The 16,953-nt window shown below is 39.3% G+C and overlaps 1 protein-coding gene across 1 annotated transcript in view; it reads right to left on the bottom strand.

The window, feature by feature from the left end:
- RORB (RAR related orphan receptor B) overlaps window positions 1-16,953 on the bottom strand; it is a 138,516-nt gene that overhangs the window by 20,623 nt on the left and 100,940 nt on the right. The window contains exons 2-4 of the mRNA XM_051643430.1: window positions 15,568-15,653; window positions 11,057-11,198; window positions 7,632-8,033 (exon numbers count right to left, since the gene is read on the bottom strand). Of these exons, the coding sequence (XP_051499390.1) occupies window positions 7,632-8,033; window positions 11,057-11,198; window positions 15,568-15,653 (630 nt within the window). The remainder of the gene's footprint in view (window positions 1-7,631; window positions 8,034-11,056; window positions 11,199-15,567; window positions 15,654-16,953) is intronic.

Genomic DNA, 16,953 nt, shown 5'->3' on the forward strand with positions numbered 1-16,953 from the left:
AAACACACATCATATGCCAAAGTACTTAAACTTTACCTCTCTGTAAACAGAACTCTTGACTGCATTTCCACTTGCAACACTTAACCCCACAATAAATGTAAAGGGCAATATTTAAAATGGCTTTGTCTGCAACATCTATAATGCATGGTCTGAAGTGTGACCAACCCCAGCTAGGAATGCTGGCAGTGGCCATCATCTGCAAAATTATTGTGATGTTACTAGTTGGCCTGCATTTAACATACCAACTGAAAGAGAAGTCAGATTGCTTTCAGAAATTGCCAAAAAGCTTAATAATTTGCAGGAAACCCCCATATGACATATACTTTTAGGCTGTCTACTACGTTTTCAAATAGTTTTCGATGAGTTTCTTTACTGTATAAATTTGAACTAGAGCTATTAAAAAGTCACTTTGTGTTGTGTCTACTGAACTGCTGTAACTTGTGTTAAGTGTAGTCAAGCAGGACTGCCAGAACAAATATGCGACTCATCTTAAGTCCACTGCAGTTACTGTGAGGCTGTGGATGCTCCATGATTTGAAAATCACAGAGAGAAAATAAGCTGGTGCTGAAATATACTACCTTCTAGAAAACAGTATTTATTTTCTAAATCTACATCGAGTTGTAACACAAATCCTGACTTCCGTAAGTCGTCTTAAATCAGTAAGTGCTGAAATATACACTTAGTTAAAGATAACAACATAGTTATTTATGAATATTTGGATCACATAAACTCCTGAGTTGGGCAACATAAACTTATTAAAGCATTTATGTAAATCTGTAATTAGGCTGGCTTTGGTCTAAAATTACAAGTAGAGATTACTAATTTGGAGTGGGAAAAGATAAAACATGAAAATTTTACAAGCTTTCAGAAATCTTACATTCTCCCTGACATTTCTGCCAAATTATTTGTTGATTTTATTGTTTACATTTATTTCTTATTTATATGCTTGAAAATATTAGAATCTAGAATTACAGAAACACTACCCTTCAGCATCAGTTCAGCTAGAATGCTTCAGCATCGTAATGCTCTAATGCATCCCCTCAATTTTCTGTCCATCTTTATGAAGTAGAAGTGCTTCCTAACTGAGCAACACTGTCAAATTTAGTTTTAAATCTTGCCATTCTTTTATATTTTCTTGAGTGTTCAAAGAGGAAAAAAAAAATCAATTAGCTTTAAAAAAATAGCAGAAGTTCTAAGTTTTGTCGCATGAACTGAAATGAGTACAAAACTGAAATACCAGTTTATTCCGATTGCCAGCTTTAAATACGTAAAGGACGATAAAATACAGTGCCTGAAGGTGTCCGCGCGGAAGGACATCCTGCTCATTTTTAGTTTCTCACTAGATGGCAACATTGCTCTGCTGAAATACAGCTGTAAGGTTGTAGGCACCTGCTCTGCAAAATTTGACTATCACCATGGTAGGAGGAATGTTAAATTATGTCTTAGAAAAAAAGGGAAAGAAACATTACACGGGAATGTGGTCAGAAAACCATAATTTCTCTTTCACTGTGTGGTGGGCCGTGGCCTTGTAAAGGAAACATCAACCTAGGTGTTCATGTCGTATTAGGTATGGGTTTCACTTGGAGAGCTCATTACATTCTGAGTGTGAGGGTTCCTCCAGTGTTTCTTCAAAAAACATCTAACTGAGAAATATGTGTTCAGTAAACTGTCCATTAGTGCTTGACTAGTATCAGGGAACAAATCCTGGAGACAGAGAAAGCAGTTAATAATAATAAAAACTGCTTATCACTTTGGAGAAGTGCTTCAGAAACCTTCAACAGCAAGGCACAGCATACTTCTTAAGACATCAGTCTGCTGCTGATATATATATTGCATATGCAATACACAATGCTGTGGATATACATGAACATTTATCCATAAACATGGAAGAATAAACTAAATTCTTTGAAGTTAATGGGAAGCTTTCTACTGAAAGGAGAAAGATGTGAGACTTGCTATCATATATATCTTCAGCAGATTAGCTGAGAATGTTTCCCTCTGGTCTCGTCTCAGGATGGGACAGAGAATTAACTAAATGCTAAGCTCCTGCCTGTATTATATTGCAGCAATTGAAATGTAATAACATGCTAGTGTACAAAGTCATTCACTGGAGGTCCTGAGATGAATGCATGAACCCAGCTAAATTAAGGCTTACATCCAAAGGGACTCTTCTCTTACCTACCGTTCCTGAGCCAGGCTTTAAAACATTTTTCAGATTTTGTTTTACAGTAATTTTCTAGTCAATGGGTCTGTGTTGAAAAAACTGTGTATTATGGTGGATTTGGTAGAGTAGGGAAGGTGATGCCTTCTCCAGTTCTCACTGTGTGGCTGCCCTAGTGAGGTATTGCCCACCTTAAGATACACATGGAGGAGAAGAGTCAGAGGGGCTGGGGGGAGGAAAGATCAAGCCCGAACCTGTCAACCTTGTTTGCTATTTGACTTCAGTTTTGCTGGAAATGTAAGCTCTCAAAGCCATTGAGTACTTTCAAATAGACCTGATGTTGAAGCAATGCCATGTAAATATACATAAACATTACTTCTTCCTTTAATTATGGAGGCTGGACTACGTAGCCACCCATACACTCTAGTGTTGCCTTATTGACAACAACAATATTGCCTTATTGTGCACAGTTATATGGCATTCTTTCAATTTGACCTGGAATGAACCCTTAACCTTTCTTCACAACAGTGTGTGATAAGAATTGTTTTCTCATCTTTAAGAAATCATAAGCTGGTACTCTCAGCTGCAGTTAACACAGGGCAACATTTCCATCAACTTTTACAGACCAAGACCTGAGCCATGTATTTGTGAGGAAAATGCAATGCTCCGGTCAGTGACAGATGATATTATGCACATATATTCAAACAAGATGGTGTTTAATTTTACCAAGTTTAAAAGTAAGACTTCAATACCTTCTAATTTTAAATGACACTTAGGAGCAAGCATTGCCATCTCTCTATGAGGCCACCAGGGTCAAGAAACAGAGTTCCCTTCTGCCTTTAGGGTTTCCCACACACCAGCTAACCTTTGCAACTCTCCCTGTGAGGAGAAAGCCATTCTGCAAATGACCAAATTCTCACTTTCAAGGTGATGAGCAGATTTCACCCCGTGATTTAAGCTCCCACCGCAGCATGACTAATTTCTGTCTTCCAAATATGCAGATGGCACAGTGGACAGGGAAAAAAAACAAGTGTGCCATTGGGCCCCTGGCATCATGCAGCCTCAGAACATGGGTGCAGTCAAGGTGCACCAGGGGAGGTCCAGGTTGGACATTAGGAAAAAAATTTCTTCAAAGAAAGAGTGATGAGGCATTGGAACAGGCTGCCCAGGGAAGTGGTAGAGCCAGCCTCCCTGGAGGTACTCAAGAAACGGGTGGACATGGTGTTTCGCGACATGGTTTAGTGGTGAGGGGTTGTAGGGTGAATAGTTGGACTTGATAATCTTGAAGGTCTTTTCCAACCTTGAATCCATGATTCTAAGATTCTATGCGTGGACAGCAGTACACGTGAAGAAAGAGCCTTCCCAACTTACTTGGTCACTGCTCCTGACCTGTGTTTTGCTCTGTTCATCATGTTAAAAATCCAGATCAAGTCTCCAATAAGATACCTTGAGTCAAGGACAAAAATTCCTCCCTTGAAAGATAAAGGAGGTGGCCAGGAAACACAGCTCATGCCATGTTGAGGCTCTGCTCCTGTATGCTTATTTACAAGCTTTGGACTTGTTTCATTATACTTGAGTTTATTGGAACACTCACTGGGGCTGAGACTAACGCATCGTTCTCCCTAACCGGGAACTACCTGATTTTATCCAGCTTTTCTCCACTGTAAGCTCTGACAGTTACATGATAAATTTGTGTTTGCATGTGAAATGGCTCTTTCTTACATTTAGCCCTCTCTTCTATTGGAGACATTATCCTGTTTCTCATAGTGATCAGATAACATGCAGTTGTACCCTGGTTTCTTCAACTAATTTAGAGGAATATACTAGTAATATATATGTGTAAAGGAGCTCTACATAACTTTGATTTCTCAGCACCTCTTTCTTCTACACCTATTGACTGGTACAGTGTTTAGAGATACAAGTAAGCATGCAGTGCTTATATTTTGCTTGCTGTGCCACTCTAATACTATCCATTGAAACATTTGCTGTGCAAAAATTTTGAATTTCAAAACTGTTAGGTTGAACAATTTCCATTTCTACTGTAGATGAAGGTATGTTCAGGAAAAAGAGCACTTTCACATTCAAATTAGAGTATTCTGTTTTGGTGGAATTAGAAAATTAACATGTGAAGAAGAGAGTATATGATGTGTAAATTATGTCATAGACAATCTTAGAAAACAGTAGGATCAAAATGACAGAAAAATGAAGACCTGGTATTTGGATTTTTCAGAGAACCTTACTGTTGGAGAGAAAGCAAAAAGTAAATACTAAAGTAATTTATACAATTGCAGCAAATTGTTTAGTTAGGTGCAGAAGCACCCATTGTTAGAACTTGTTTTGCAAACACTTAACATTTCCGTTAATAATCTGAAAGAGACGGTTCTGAGCATGTTGATTAAATGAAGAGATAATTCCCATTTTAAAGAAGTCACAAAGCATCATTGAGGATTGAGACATAGTGTAACAGGATTGAAAAAGTTAGAAAAAGAAGGAAGAGGAAAAAAGATTCCAACTTGGAATTTTAAGAGGTATCTTAATAAAAACTCCTGCCTTATACAGGAGAGAAGTGACCAAGAAACAAACAGAGCAATGACACTGAATGAATAAGTGAACTGGATATTGGTTGCTATGTGATGCAGAACCTGCAAAGACTACTTTGATTGTGGGCTGCCTGTGAAGAAGTCTGTCCTTTGCAGAGCTTTCAGCAACTTTTAGGAGCTAAAGGGTGGAAGGAGTCCCACACATTTATTATTGAGGAAAAAATTAAGTGTTGCACTCAAGATCAGACAAGTGGCAATGAGCTCATGCTTGAAAAAATACATGCATTTGAAGAATATAAAGACCAGAAGAAAACTTAAGACAAGAAATTTGAATCTGGTAGAAAGTCTTCAATAAGGAAAATAACTCATGTCATCTGGGATAATTAAAGCAACAGTTCAGTTTATCACTAGACGAGGTAGCATAAAGAAATTTCTATCAGGCATGAGGATCAGTGCAGTACAGCTTTTCCATCTTCTATATATTCTTTATGATTTCTTAAGGCAGTAACTTCTATTAATCATTAATTAAGCTCATACCTAAATCTCACAGCAGTGAGTAAAAACACAATGCTGCTGCGAAATGTAAGTGTACTGTAATATAAAGTCAATGCATCCCAGTGCTTAAGAGTTTTCCTGCTTTGAGCGCAAGACTGCAGCTTTACAGATGGTCCGACAATCCACTGCAGCATTAAAAGGCAGTTTCTGTTTGTTTTTAAACACTAAAAATTTAATTCCTCTGTACACTAATCCCAATGTTATATGGTACATCTTTTCCATTTTTTTCAGTTGTATCAGCTGATCCTTTATACTACAGTATCTCTCACTAACACCATTACCTCTCTTGTTGTAGGTGCCACAAATGACACACAGCAGTACTTGGGTAAAATCCTAGCAATTTAGGAACCTCAGCTACAATTTCAAAGATTAAGTAAATCCCAGCACTTGAATATTGCTGTGAAGGAGACAGGCTCTTTGCTATGTCTTGCTCCCTGCGCTCTGGAGTTTTCCTCACCTTGTGTGCTCTAGAAGGGCAACACTGGCCAGATGACACAGAGGATGAAAGACTGGGAAATGTGGGCTAGGTTTGAGGGCTGGATGGTTCAAGGCTAGGAGAGCAAAAAAAAAGGGTGAAAATTTAAGACTGATTAATTATTTCTAAGTGATCCTTCAAGAGGTAAAAGTTAAATGATTCTCTGAAGATCCATGAGTCCCGTTGACTTCAGTGGGATCCTTTAGCCACTAAACATAGGATTCCACTAAACATATTCATTCTTTGGTCTCACTTTGGGGTTGGTAGGGTGGATGGTTGGACTTGATGATCTTGAAGATCTTTTCCAACCTGGCTGATTCTGTGATTCTGTAACTGAGCACAAACCCTAACACATGGATCATCAGAATCATCATAGTTCTGGTAACTCCTCTTAGTCTCTCTGGAAATATTTCCCTTTGGTACAGGCTGCTGCAGAGAAACAGCTTTTATGACTGTTTAAATTGTGTCTCAGCTGGTTCAGAGTACTACAAACCACTGTTGCAGGACTGAGATTTGCACAAACCACATGTGTGTAATCTTCATGCAGCCAGGTGAGCCAAGAAGGAAGCTAGAGCAGAAGTTCCTCACTAATCCTCTGTTATGTGCTATGTGGTGAGTGTAGGACTTCACTGGTCAGCAGCCTAGGCCAGGTGTGATAACAAAACATATCCCACTAAACATATGGAAGAAAAATATAATTTTCTCCTGCACAATTTACAACTAAAGCCCACAATTTGTTGCACAGCTTCCTGCACACAAGCACCCATGAGAATGAAACATGCTACAGATTGCAGCTATGCCTTCATTTATTTTTTATCAGACAGAAACTGCTAAATACACATTTCCTGTAGTATGTATTGAGTGCATGCCACATCCCCAGGGCCCTCAGCAGGACACACATAAATTTACACATTTCAGTGTACCTCCATAAGGCAGCAAGGCAAGGCCAGAACTAGAGAGGGTTTTTAAGATATGCCATTAATTAAATTGTAATAGATACTCCTGAATATAGTATTTTTCCCTTCTTCTTTCTTTTTAAATTAAATTCCACTAACAAAGTGTTACCCTTTGATTATATTCTCAACCACAACTGACTCAGCATACTTCACTTGTTGAGGTGGGAGGTACCTAATTAAGATGCCAATCTTCTTTCATGTTATGTCTTTATACTAGAAGTAGTACTTCCAGTTGTGTTTGAGAGGTATGACTACAGGCATTAAATGAACAGAAATCCTCCTTAGAGAGGAATCAACATTAGCCGTTGCCTTTCAAACATCAAAATCTCACAGAGAAGTCTCTTTGCTACTTTTAAAAGAAGAAATCAAGGTTCTCCAATGCATTCAAGGAGAGGAGCAGGGGTATCCATGCAACTATGGTCAGAGTTTTTGCATCTCAGGAATTCAGTGAACTTGCTCTGCATACGCATCCACAGACCAGAAGTAGCAAGCTGGTGCTTTTTGACAATAAATACCCTAGAATTAGCTGCCATGGGGATGCTGGATGTTGACAAGAATACGGATGGCTGGCTGAAGAGAACATTTAACCCTGCTAGTAATGAGCTCATTTGAAACAAGCTCCCTGCTACTAATTATCACTTGGTTCTGATTGATTAATCACCTGCTTTTGTGCTCCTATTTCATTAACAGAACATGAATTGCCGAGTTTAAGAAACTGCATAATTTGCAGATTTTGGTAAAAACAGAACTGCCTTCATATTGTGTCAATTACTGTCACACTGATTTTCTTTCCTCCCTGTATGTGTGTGCCTGTATACACGTGTGAAGATGTAATTATTGTACACCTGTGTATGGAATGCCTACACAATATTTTAATAAAGGCAATATTGCAATCTAGTTTATATATGCACACATTACACTAGGTGAATAAGAATTTTGCTTACCTATTTCAGTCATGGATATCCCCGGAGCTAACTGCCCATTGTTGAAAGAGCTATAGGTAAACAAGTTTGGTACAGAGGTGAGGTCATAGATAGGTTCCTGCTTTATCTGTTTGATTCCAGTCATGTCTAACCCAGACTGGTCTGGGGAAGGTTGGGCAGAATCCACGTTATAGTAACCCTCAGACTTCGGCAGGTCGATGACGTGCCCATTTGAGTAGGTGCTGCCAGTTTCATTATTCAGGTTGCTCAAGCCATTGCTGATGCTGTTGCTGTAAACTCTGGCAAGGGCTTCTGCCTCACCACTCTGCTGCTGTCGTTGCTCCTGCAGTCGTTGCTGGTGCTTCTGCACCTCAGCATATAAGCTATCCCTCTGCTTTTTGGACATTCTTCCAAACTTCACAGCTGAAAAGCAAAGCACAGTACAAATCATTGGTGTCTTTTGTTTTTTCTTGATTCCCCTCAACCCCACCGCTCATTTGATATTTACTTTCAGTGTTACTTCCACTGTAGAAATTTCCTGTTTCTGTGGAAATGAGAGAGGATGCAAAGCTTTACATCATATGCATCTCACAAAGGGAAACGTATTACGTGTTTGGATTTACAAGGTGGTGGCAATGACTCCTATTTGATAGGAAGGCCTCAGTCAAGCAATTCACTTGCCACTGTGAATGTTAAAAAGACCATGTAACCTTTTATATCTGTGTTCACTGAACAGCAACCCAGAGCTGTAGGAAATGTACAGTCTGTACATTCATATCCCATGTGATTTACCACTTTTCCACAACCCTTTAAATAGTGCACTAACAGGATTAATACTCTGGATGAAAACAAGCCCTAAAGCCTTACTATCACATCCTTTCAATGGGATGTTATCTTCACACTTAAAAAAATAATAAATCTTACAAGTTGGAGTTAGAACCTAGAGGAAAATAATAGATTTGAAGGTAAACAGCACAAACAAATGTCATCTTTTCCACAGAGGGAAGTCTCAGCGATTTACACCATCAATTTACATAATCTTCCTGCACAAATCCATGCATTCCTTCTGATGAGAAAGGGAGGAGAACAGAATGCAAATCACTCTCCCCACGAACAGGGTTCATTACACTGAGATTGAAATATTAACAAATGACAAGCTAATGGCTGTGTAACTGGGAGGGCTGAACCTACAGCCTGCATATACAGTGGGACATAGCTGATTATCTTCCTCACCCCTTCTAGCCCATCTCTCTTTAAATTCTGGCTTTTTACTGTGCTAGATCTAGGGATCTTAGTGTGGAGGCAGTTGTTAATTGTTCTCTAACACATATGGGGGAGACATTCAACAGAATTTATCAGGGCACAGATAAGCAGACATTTCTCTAGTAATACTAAGTTCTATCAATTATGAGGTGTGTTTTCCAATGCTGAGTATTTCCAGTCCATCTGTAATTGTAATCAATTTATAGTCATCACATTTATTAGCACTGAATAGGCTTGTCTCTCATTTTTGCTACCCCACAGTTCACCCATAGCCCACAGGAATAGTCTGAGGCAACCCTTGTGGATGGCTGTGAAAATCTTTAGTCAAGGAAAAGAAGAGTGTAATATGAAAAGGCCAGAACACCAAGGAGGTGGCAGCCTCTTCAATTTACTTGTACTTTTTTACATTAAGAGGTTTTGTTCTTACTGCCAGCCTTGGCTTACTTGCAGCCCTTCACACAGGCTGCAAGCTACCTCACGCAAACAAAGCCTGGCGCTGGAATCAGTCCACGGTACACTGCACACCCTTACGGACAATATACAATGACTGTATTTTGAAAAATGCAACTCTGTATTTTCTTCAAATTTAGGGCCTCAGTAATAAAAACAAACACCCACTGTTTATTGACATTATGTATTAATTAATTGGATTCTCAAGCTGCTGTCGATTAGCATCCTGCCTCTGCATGATAAAAATGAAGCTGTTACATGGCTGAGAGGTAAAACTCACATTCAATTTCTCCATTAAAAAAAAATCCATACACCCTATTTTAAACTTGCAAGAGCTCTTAATATTGTTAAGTGCAAACACTCTTACATAAACAATGAGAGAAGAAAGGGATGCTGTCAGAAGAATCACTGCCTTTGTACGCAGTGGTCCCTGAATTATAGGTTGAGAAGACAGTGCTGTCAGTCACATTAAAATGCCCTTGTGACACCTCGAATCATTGGAAGATATTACTTTTAGGAGGAAAGTGTGTGCTGTTAAATTACTGAAATCTTACTACTTTCATCTCCTCCAGGAAGAATAGGGAGCTAAGGCATCAAGTAAGATGCATGCTAGGACCAAAAAAAGTACACTGATTAAAGGCTAGGATGCAAGGCACCTGCCAGACTGGTGGGACTGGTAAGCATTTTGCTTCAGACACCCTAAGGCAGGAAAAGACCTATTGCAGTCCAAATTTAAAACAACTTTATAATCTGTGGACCATCTAAACAAATAGTTCTTTAAATAACTTTTCTGTCAATGACTGTTAATTTCAAATGAATTTTTTTGGTGTAAACTTTCTAAGACAGAAAACTGCTGCCAGGCAATAAAAATTGATATAACCCGCCTTCAAAAACAGAATACTTCTCATGCTTCCTGACTATGTAATCTGGAAACCCACTGCATGAGTACGGGTGGCTGGGGCAGGTGGGCAGTGGGCAGCCTTGCCCAAGTATCCTAATGCCCGCAGCACTGGTGAGGTATATTTTCTCAGCCTGCCCATCACAGGTTGTCACACCATTGCTTGGAACATTGACCAGGGCTCTGCAAGGATGAAAGGATCCTGCTGTCAGTTATACTATGGAGCTTTCCTCTGGCATAGTGTCCATTTTCAGTGCCAAACTATGAAACACTTCTTCTATAGACTCAGACAGGGACAGGGGAAAATGCACAGGTAAACGAAAAGTATTTTTAGCAATGCAAAGTATTTGGTGAAGTGCTCTGGATAAAACAAACAGAAACCCTTAATACAATGAAATGTAAATTTCTTCTTAACTGTCTTTTTACTGTCACAGACTTTTAGACATCTCAAGGACAGGAATGCTTTCAGACATCAATGCTTCATGTTAAGATAAATGATAATGTTTAATATAAAAGGTTATCTAAAATGGAATATAAATACACCTCTTGAGCGGTGACCTTTTTTGTGCTTTTGAGCAGAACAACGTATTTCACTTCTGACACTTTATGTTCCAAACTTATACTTCTCTCTATTCTGTGATTTCCCCACCCTCCCCATGAAAATAGCCTCCTTTGTTAACTGAATGGCAAAGATCTGTGTCTCCCAGTGTGTACATTACAAAGGAAGAAGCTTCTCCTTTCTCTTTTTCCAGAAATCTACAGGGAGTTTAAGGGAGTGAGCAGTGAAGAAGGGTTTCAAAGGGTTTAGGCATGAAGCAGGAATCTGACTCCTTACCATCTCGAGACATTCCCAGGGCAAGACATTTCTGCAGTCGGCAGTGTTGGCAACGATTTCTGTTGGTTCTGTCAATTAAACAGTTTCTCTGCCTTGGGCAGGAGTAGGAGGCATTGTTCTGCTGACTCCTCCGAAAGAATCCCTAGGGGCAAGAGAGCAAAAGAGAGTATTACCATGTGCATGTATGTGCACACACACGGAGAACCATGCAAGCAACTACAATAAAGTCTTATTTAGTGCAAAGCTATATACACTATGGCTTTGCAGATGTGTTGGCCTTGTATACTGGAATTAAAATGCATTTACTTATAATAAAGAGAATTGTGCTTTATTCTGTGAAGGCTGTAATTCTGCTTTGTTAAAACACAAACAATAATGTTACAGCATGCATTCTTACTGTGCAATAAAGACCATGTATCATCTAACACTTGCTTGTAGTAGAGGAAAAGCTTGTCAGCATTTGTAAACAGATGACTTTAAAGTACTTGTTCTGACTATTTTCTTCCTTTAATGAAAGAGACTGGTAATAACAGGTGCTGGCTACACATAGCATTAGCAGCTGAAGTTTGCTGTTCAATTTAACCTGGCAAATGTTGATCTGATCTAGAGGGACCATACCCTCTAAGAGTGCAAAGTAATTCAAATTCAAGCATCACAAAAGCACTAGGATTTAATGACTGTATCAAGTAAAGCCAACACACAAAGGAGAAAGCAACACCTTTAGACACCACCATGAGAAAGCAACGACATTTTCCATTTCAATGGAATACAACATTGTCCATTTTATCTATGTAAAAATTTGTAGCTACTGTATCTCCTAGAAGGCTTCTCTGGCCAGCTGTAGGCTATTTGGCTAAATATCAGAGGGCTAGGTGGGGAGTACTAACCCATACCTTAGCCCTTGCAAGCTCCTAGCTGCTATGAACAACTGAGAGGTACCATGATGGTAGCAGTGACATGAAATGGCAGAGGTGACAAGAGGAATTAAAACAGGGGGACAGGATTAGAGAGAGAAAGAGAAAGGGCAAAAGCATTTTATTACATTATTTTATTTCCTGACAAATAAAGGAGAGGATGAACAGCGAAGTCCAGACAGAGGGAAATAAAGAAGAGAGGGTCCTTTCCACTTCTGCATCTTTAGACAGAGACAGGTGCAGGGCTCTGTGGTGGGAGAGCTGAAGGACAGCCTAGCCACCACAGGAAGCCATGAGGAGAAAAAGGGCAGAAAGCATAATTGCTGCCACTACACCAGTCACCAGAAGTGATACCAAAGTGGTTGTACCTTTCTGGGTTGGTTTGCAAACAGCTCTTGAGTGAAGTCAGAAAGCAAGAGCTGACTTCGTTTATCAGGCAAAACCAGTGTTATCTCCTCATAGGCTAAGCAATGGAAATTGTGGGAGCCGTGCATGTTGGGGGAATGAGAGTCAGGAAGCAACAACACAACAGTGTCACAGGGCTCAATTCACATGCTTCAGGTAGGGTCTGATTTCTCACCCAAGTCCTGGTGAACCTAATGAGGACTGTGTGGAATTTAAGTAAGAACAGGTGGCAGGCAAGGTGACTGCTACTTCCTGATGTTGAGCATGAAGAGACTCACTTCATCTGTCCTGTGCTGCCCTTATGAGTGATTATAGCATAACTAAAAACTAAATTAAGTTTTAAGATACAAACTTTTGAGAATATAGATGTCCTTTAGGGGAACTCTCATTAAAAAATACTGGTGGGGACTTAGATGATCCTGGCTAACCAAAACATCCCTGAAATTGTTGGAGGTGATTTTAACTGTAGGCTAAATGGATGCTAATCGCAGATATTTCTACTCCATTTGCTGGACTTTTACTGCTAGTTTTGCTTTTGACAGGCAATAGATTTTCAGGTTTAAAGGTTTAGATTTTAGCAGCTCCTATGCAGCTATGGATTTCAGATAACTAATTAATTAATTAATTAATATTAAAAAGCCCCACACAACCATCTAACATTGACTATGCCTTAACCTGTAGTGCTATTTTTGCCCATTAAGGCTTATCTAATCTCAGAAGAATTCATTAGTTCTGTCCTTCTTTTGCCCCTCTTAGGAAATAATCAAGAGTTACATAATAAAATTAATCTACAACAGGTAATTTATTTTTCTGAGGAGACTTTTGTACTCTCTTTCTCCTCTGTAAGACCTTAATGTTTTCTTACAAATTACAGATAAGCCTTTTCTGTGGCTTGTAGGGGATTGTTAAATACTATTGTCTATACTTACTGAGAATAATTCAATTTTGGGGAAAGAGGTGGAAGTTCATTACTGAGGAGCTACAGACTTAAACACAGGTTTCCTAATATTCCCAACACTGACAAAACCTCTTTCTGCACCTTGAACAATCACTTTATCCATTGCCAACAGTCAGTCTGAGAAGGGAAGTGGTCATGTGAGCTACTGTCTAAATCATAATAAAAGTGTGGCAGCAAATACCTTGCTCTGGGGGTAGGCAGAAGAGATGGTAAGTTTCCCAGCAAAGGATGGAGTCAGAGACAACAGAGGGGATGGAAAACTGCCTTCAGGTTTAACCCTTTCAGTGACAATAGTGGCAGACCCACCATTTTCTTCAGTGGCTCCAGCAGATTATTCAGCATATGCCCGCAAGCACACGACAGAGCAGTAATATTTATGAGGCCCCTGAAGCACCTATAATATGCATTTGCAGTGGCATAGCTAATGCAGGGACACAGAGTTAAAGGATTTTCTGTCCCTTGAAGTCTGTAGCATCGCCATGGGCAGTTGAGTCCTTGGGTGCTGTGCCCTGAAATGCTGCTGCTGTCTTCTGCCTGGCTCAACATATGTGTATACCTGTGGGGCTGTTCTATTTCTTTCACACATGGTCCCCCTCTTAATTAATTCAGATTTCAAATGCATTCAGACCAAAGGAGCCATAAATGACCAGTTATTAGTACACAGGCTGAGCAAATAATTATTTAATTGCTGGGCAATGAAGAGCAGTTGCACTACCTGAGACAGTGCTTACTGTCTCCGACACAGAGAGCTCTGACAAAGATGTCCCCCGTCACACCCAAGGTGAAAACTGACATCTCTTTTTCACAACAGGCTCACAAAACAAGCTTAGGCTAATAGATTTTATACTGCAAAACTGGCACAAAAACAATAGGGTTAAGACCATTGTAACTGGAAGAGAAGTCCTTCATCTCAATAAACAATCTGCACACAGAGCTGAGGGGTATCGCCTCCTCTTGAGGCACACACAAGGTCCAGCATTACCCCAAATCACAGGAGACACTGCTCCTAACTGCTCTCTGGGCATTGAGTGTTGACACAAGATGCTGTTTTTCTGCTGTAAGCATTTTTCTCCATATCTTTTGTGCCAGTTTTGAAGTATCAGATCACTTAGTCTAATCCTGTTTCATAGGATCATCTTAAGAAGATGCTTATTTCTAGTCCAGTGTCACAGTAAGACAGTGACACACTGCAAATTGTTCTGGTTACAATTGTTGAAACTTCTGAAAGAAATCTGATCTTTGACAAGATATTGCTTCTCACTGTGTTGGCATTAAAAGCTTTCTTTTGGAAATGAGTGTACCCAAATTTTCAGCCTTTTCAGATGCTCAAAAGCTTTGTAAAGCACTACGTAAATACCGACTTACCATTTCAGTCTACAAATACAGATTAATTTTCAAATGTACCAGTTTGTTTATTTCCACAGAGAAGAAATCAGAGATGCTGCCTCTCCATCTCTACAACTCCACATTTACAGTCAGAAGTTGAAATACCAACATGTCGTATGAAATACTGGTTTTCTATGAGTAATGATACAATTCCTTAGATAACAAACAAACAAGTTGAAAATCAAAGCCTTTCTTCTTCTGGCTTGGGGCTTGATTTGTGTTTATGGACTAATGTCTGGGATGGCATAATACGTTAACATGACTAAGCAGCATGGAAGTGTTTTTTTCCTCTGCCCCTTTTTTCTTTAACCTTCAATTGAAAAGAATTGCCCTGTGGTGGAGCCTATATGGAAGAAGAGATAGGATCCTTTTACATTACTCATAATGTATGGCATTTATTCTTTTGGAGATTACGGTTTGGTCTGCAGGGAATATAAAGGGGACAGAACAGGACTAAACTGACACCTGTAAGCTTTTAAGATGTTGAACTGTGATACTGTGCCAACTTTTAATGCTACATGGATTGTGTAGGAAACAAGATAAGAAATTCACCTCTTAAGCTGATTTAAGTTAGAACAGGTGTGACTCACAGTTGCCAGCCTCAGTATCAGCACTTATACTGCATCAGATGTGACTAATTCATGTTTCAAATGAGGAGGTAATTCTTAAGACTGTTTGATGAAAAAGAAAGCAACTAGTAAAATTAGGCATGAAATGCATCTGTATCAGCAGCAGGCTTTACAGCCTTTGGCACCACTTGCTTGAAAGCATGTAAGAATGCATTGTTGCACACAGATGCCCGAGGCTAATGCACATGCTGTTGACTGTGCTGCATTAAAATCTCATACCTTGCAGCCTTCACATGTGATGACTCCATAGTGTATTCCAGAGGACTTATCACCACAAATTTTGCATGGTATCACTTCAATTTGTGCTGAAAAAGAAAACAAGACAAATATTTTGAGTACAAAATTCTATTTAATTTCTTTATTTCTCAAATTGAGATCTTAAAGACTAGAACCAGACAGCAGATAGCCTGTTCGCCCCCTGACAATAAAAAATTGCTTTGTATGTACTGTGTGTTTCTGGATGCTTTGATATGGCAAATTTTAATTGCTTGACAGTATGTAGTTTCTACCATACACCACAAAACTATTCTACAATTTAAGACATCTCATTATTAGCAAGGTTTACCTCATATACTCCTATTTTGTTTTTACTTGTAAATTTCATCATCGTTATTGCTAATGACAGTCATTAGGGGTCCTAAATAATTATCTAGGTTGTTCTTACTCACATAATTCAAATATTCATAAGTTTTCATTTTGCTGAGGTAGAATTTCATGGTATATTTTGATGCATTTATCAAAGCAGTGGAAATGATGAAGTTTTCACATCCTTCAGATTATGGCTTCAAGACACAGAAAGATACCAATCTCACTGGCAGAGATGAGTTTGCAAATGATTGCTTCACCTCTTCTCTTTATGCTATTTGTTTCAGCACCAGGCCCACAGACTGACCTTAGGCAGCTGGTAGCTGCATCCTGGGAGAAGCAGGTACTATCTGAAAGTGTCTGAATATGGATACGCTTCAGATAATTTTGTAAAATTAATGGTCATTTAATTCAGAAAAAGAAAACATATTTCAAACATTACTTTTTTGCTAACATAGCCATTTGCTTCCCTCAACTACTCTGAATTCTGTGTGTGTGTTCCCTTTGACCATGCTACTAGAGTGCATACTCTGAAATGTAGGGAAGGATTACTCATTTATTCTATTCAGAGGCATTGAGAAGAAATGGAAAACCTATCTTCTTTCCCTTTCATTTGCTTTCCTATGTCGGATACGTGCCTCCCTGCAATTCTGCTGCTACTCGGAAGTAACATCATACTTGGTAAGGATCACTACTCCTGGTAGATGTCTTTTTTCCATGCCCAGGGCAACAATACCAGCAACTCTGCAAGTCACTTATTAAATCCTTCGGTAGCAAAGCTGAGCTCTTGCACAGTGAGGCTACCCTGAGCACAGGGATTGCTAACTGTTAGCACTTCAACTGGACATGTTCAACTCCAAAATGGACTGGGAGATGGGAAAAAAAAACCAATTGCTGTTCAGATGCTCATCCTAAGAAGAGCATCCCACATCAAAACTGTGGATATTCAAAAAAGGTTATGAATGCTGGAAAAAAAAACATACTAAAAAATGATTGCACATTGTAAGATAGGCACTATGT

The sequence above is a fragment of the Apus apus genome, chromosome Z (assembly GCF_020740795.1).
Source record: "Apus apus isolate bApuApu2 chromosome Z, bApuApu2.pri.cur, whole genome shotgun sequence".
Lineage (NCBI taxonomy): Eukaryota > Metazoa > Chordata > Aves > Apodiformes > Apodidae > Apus > Apus apus.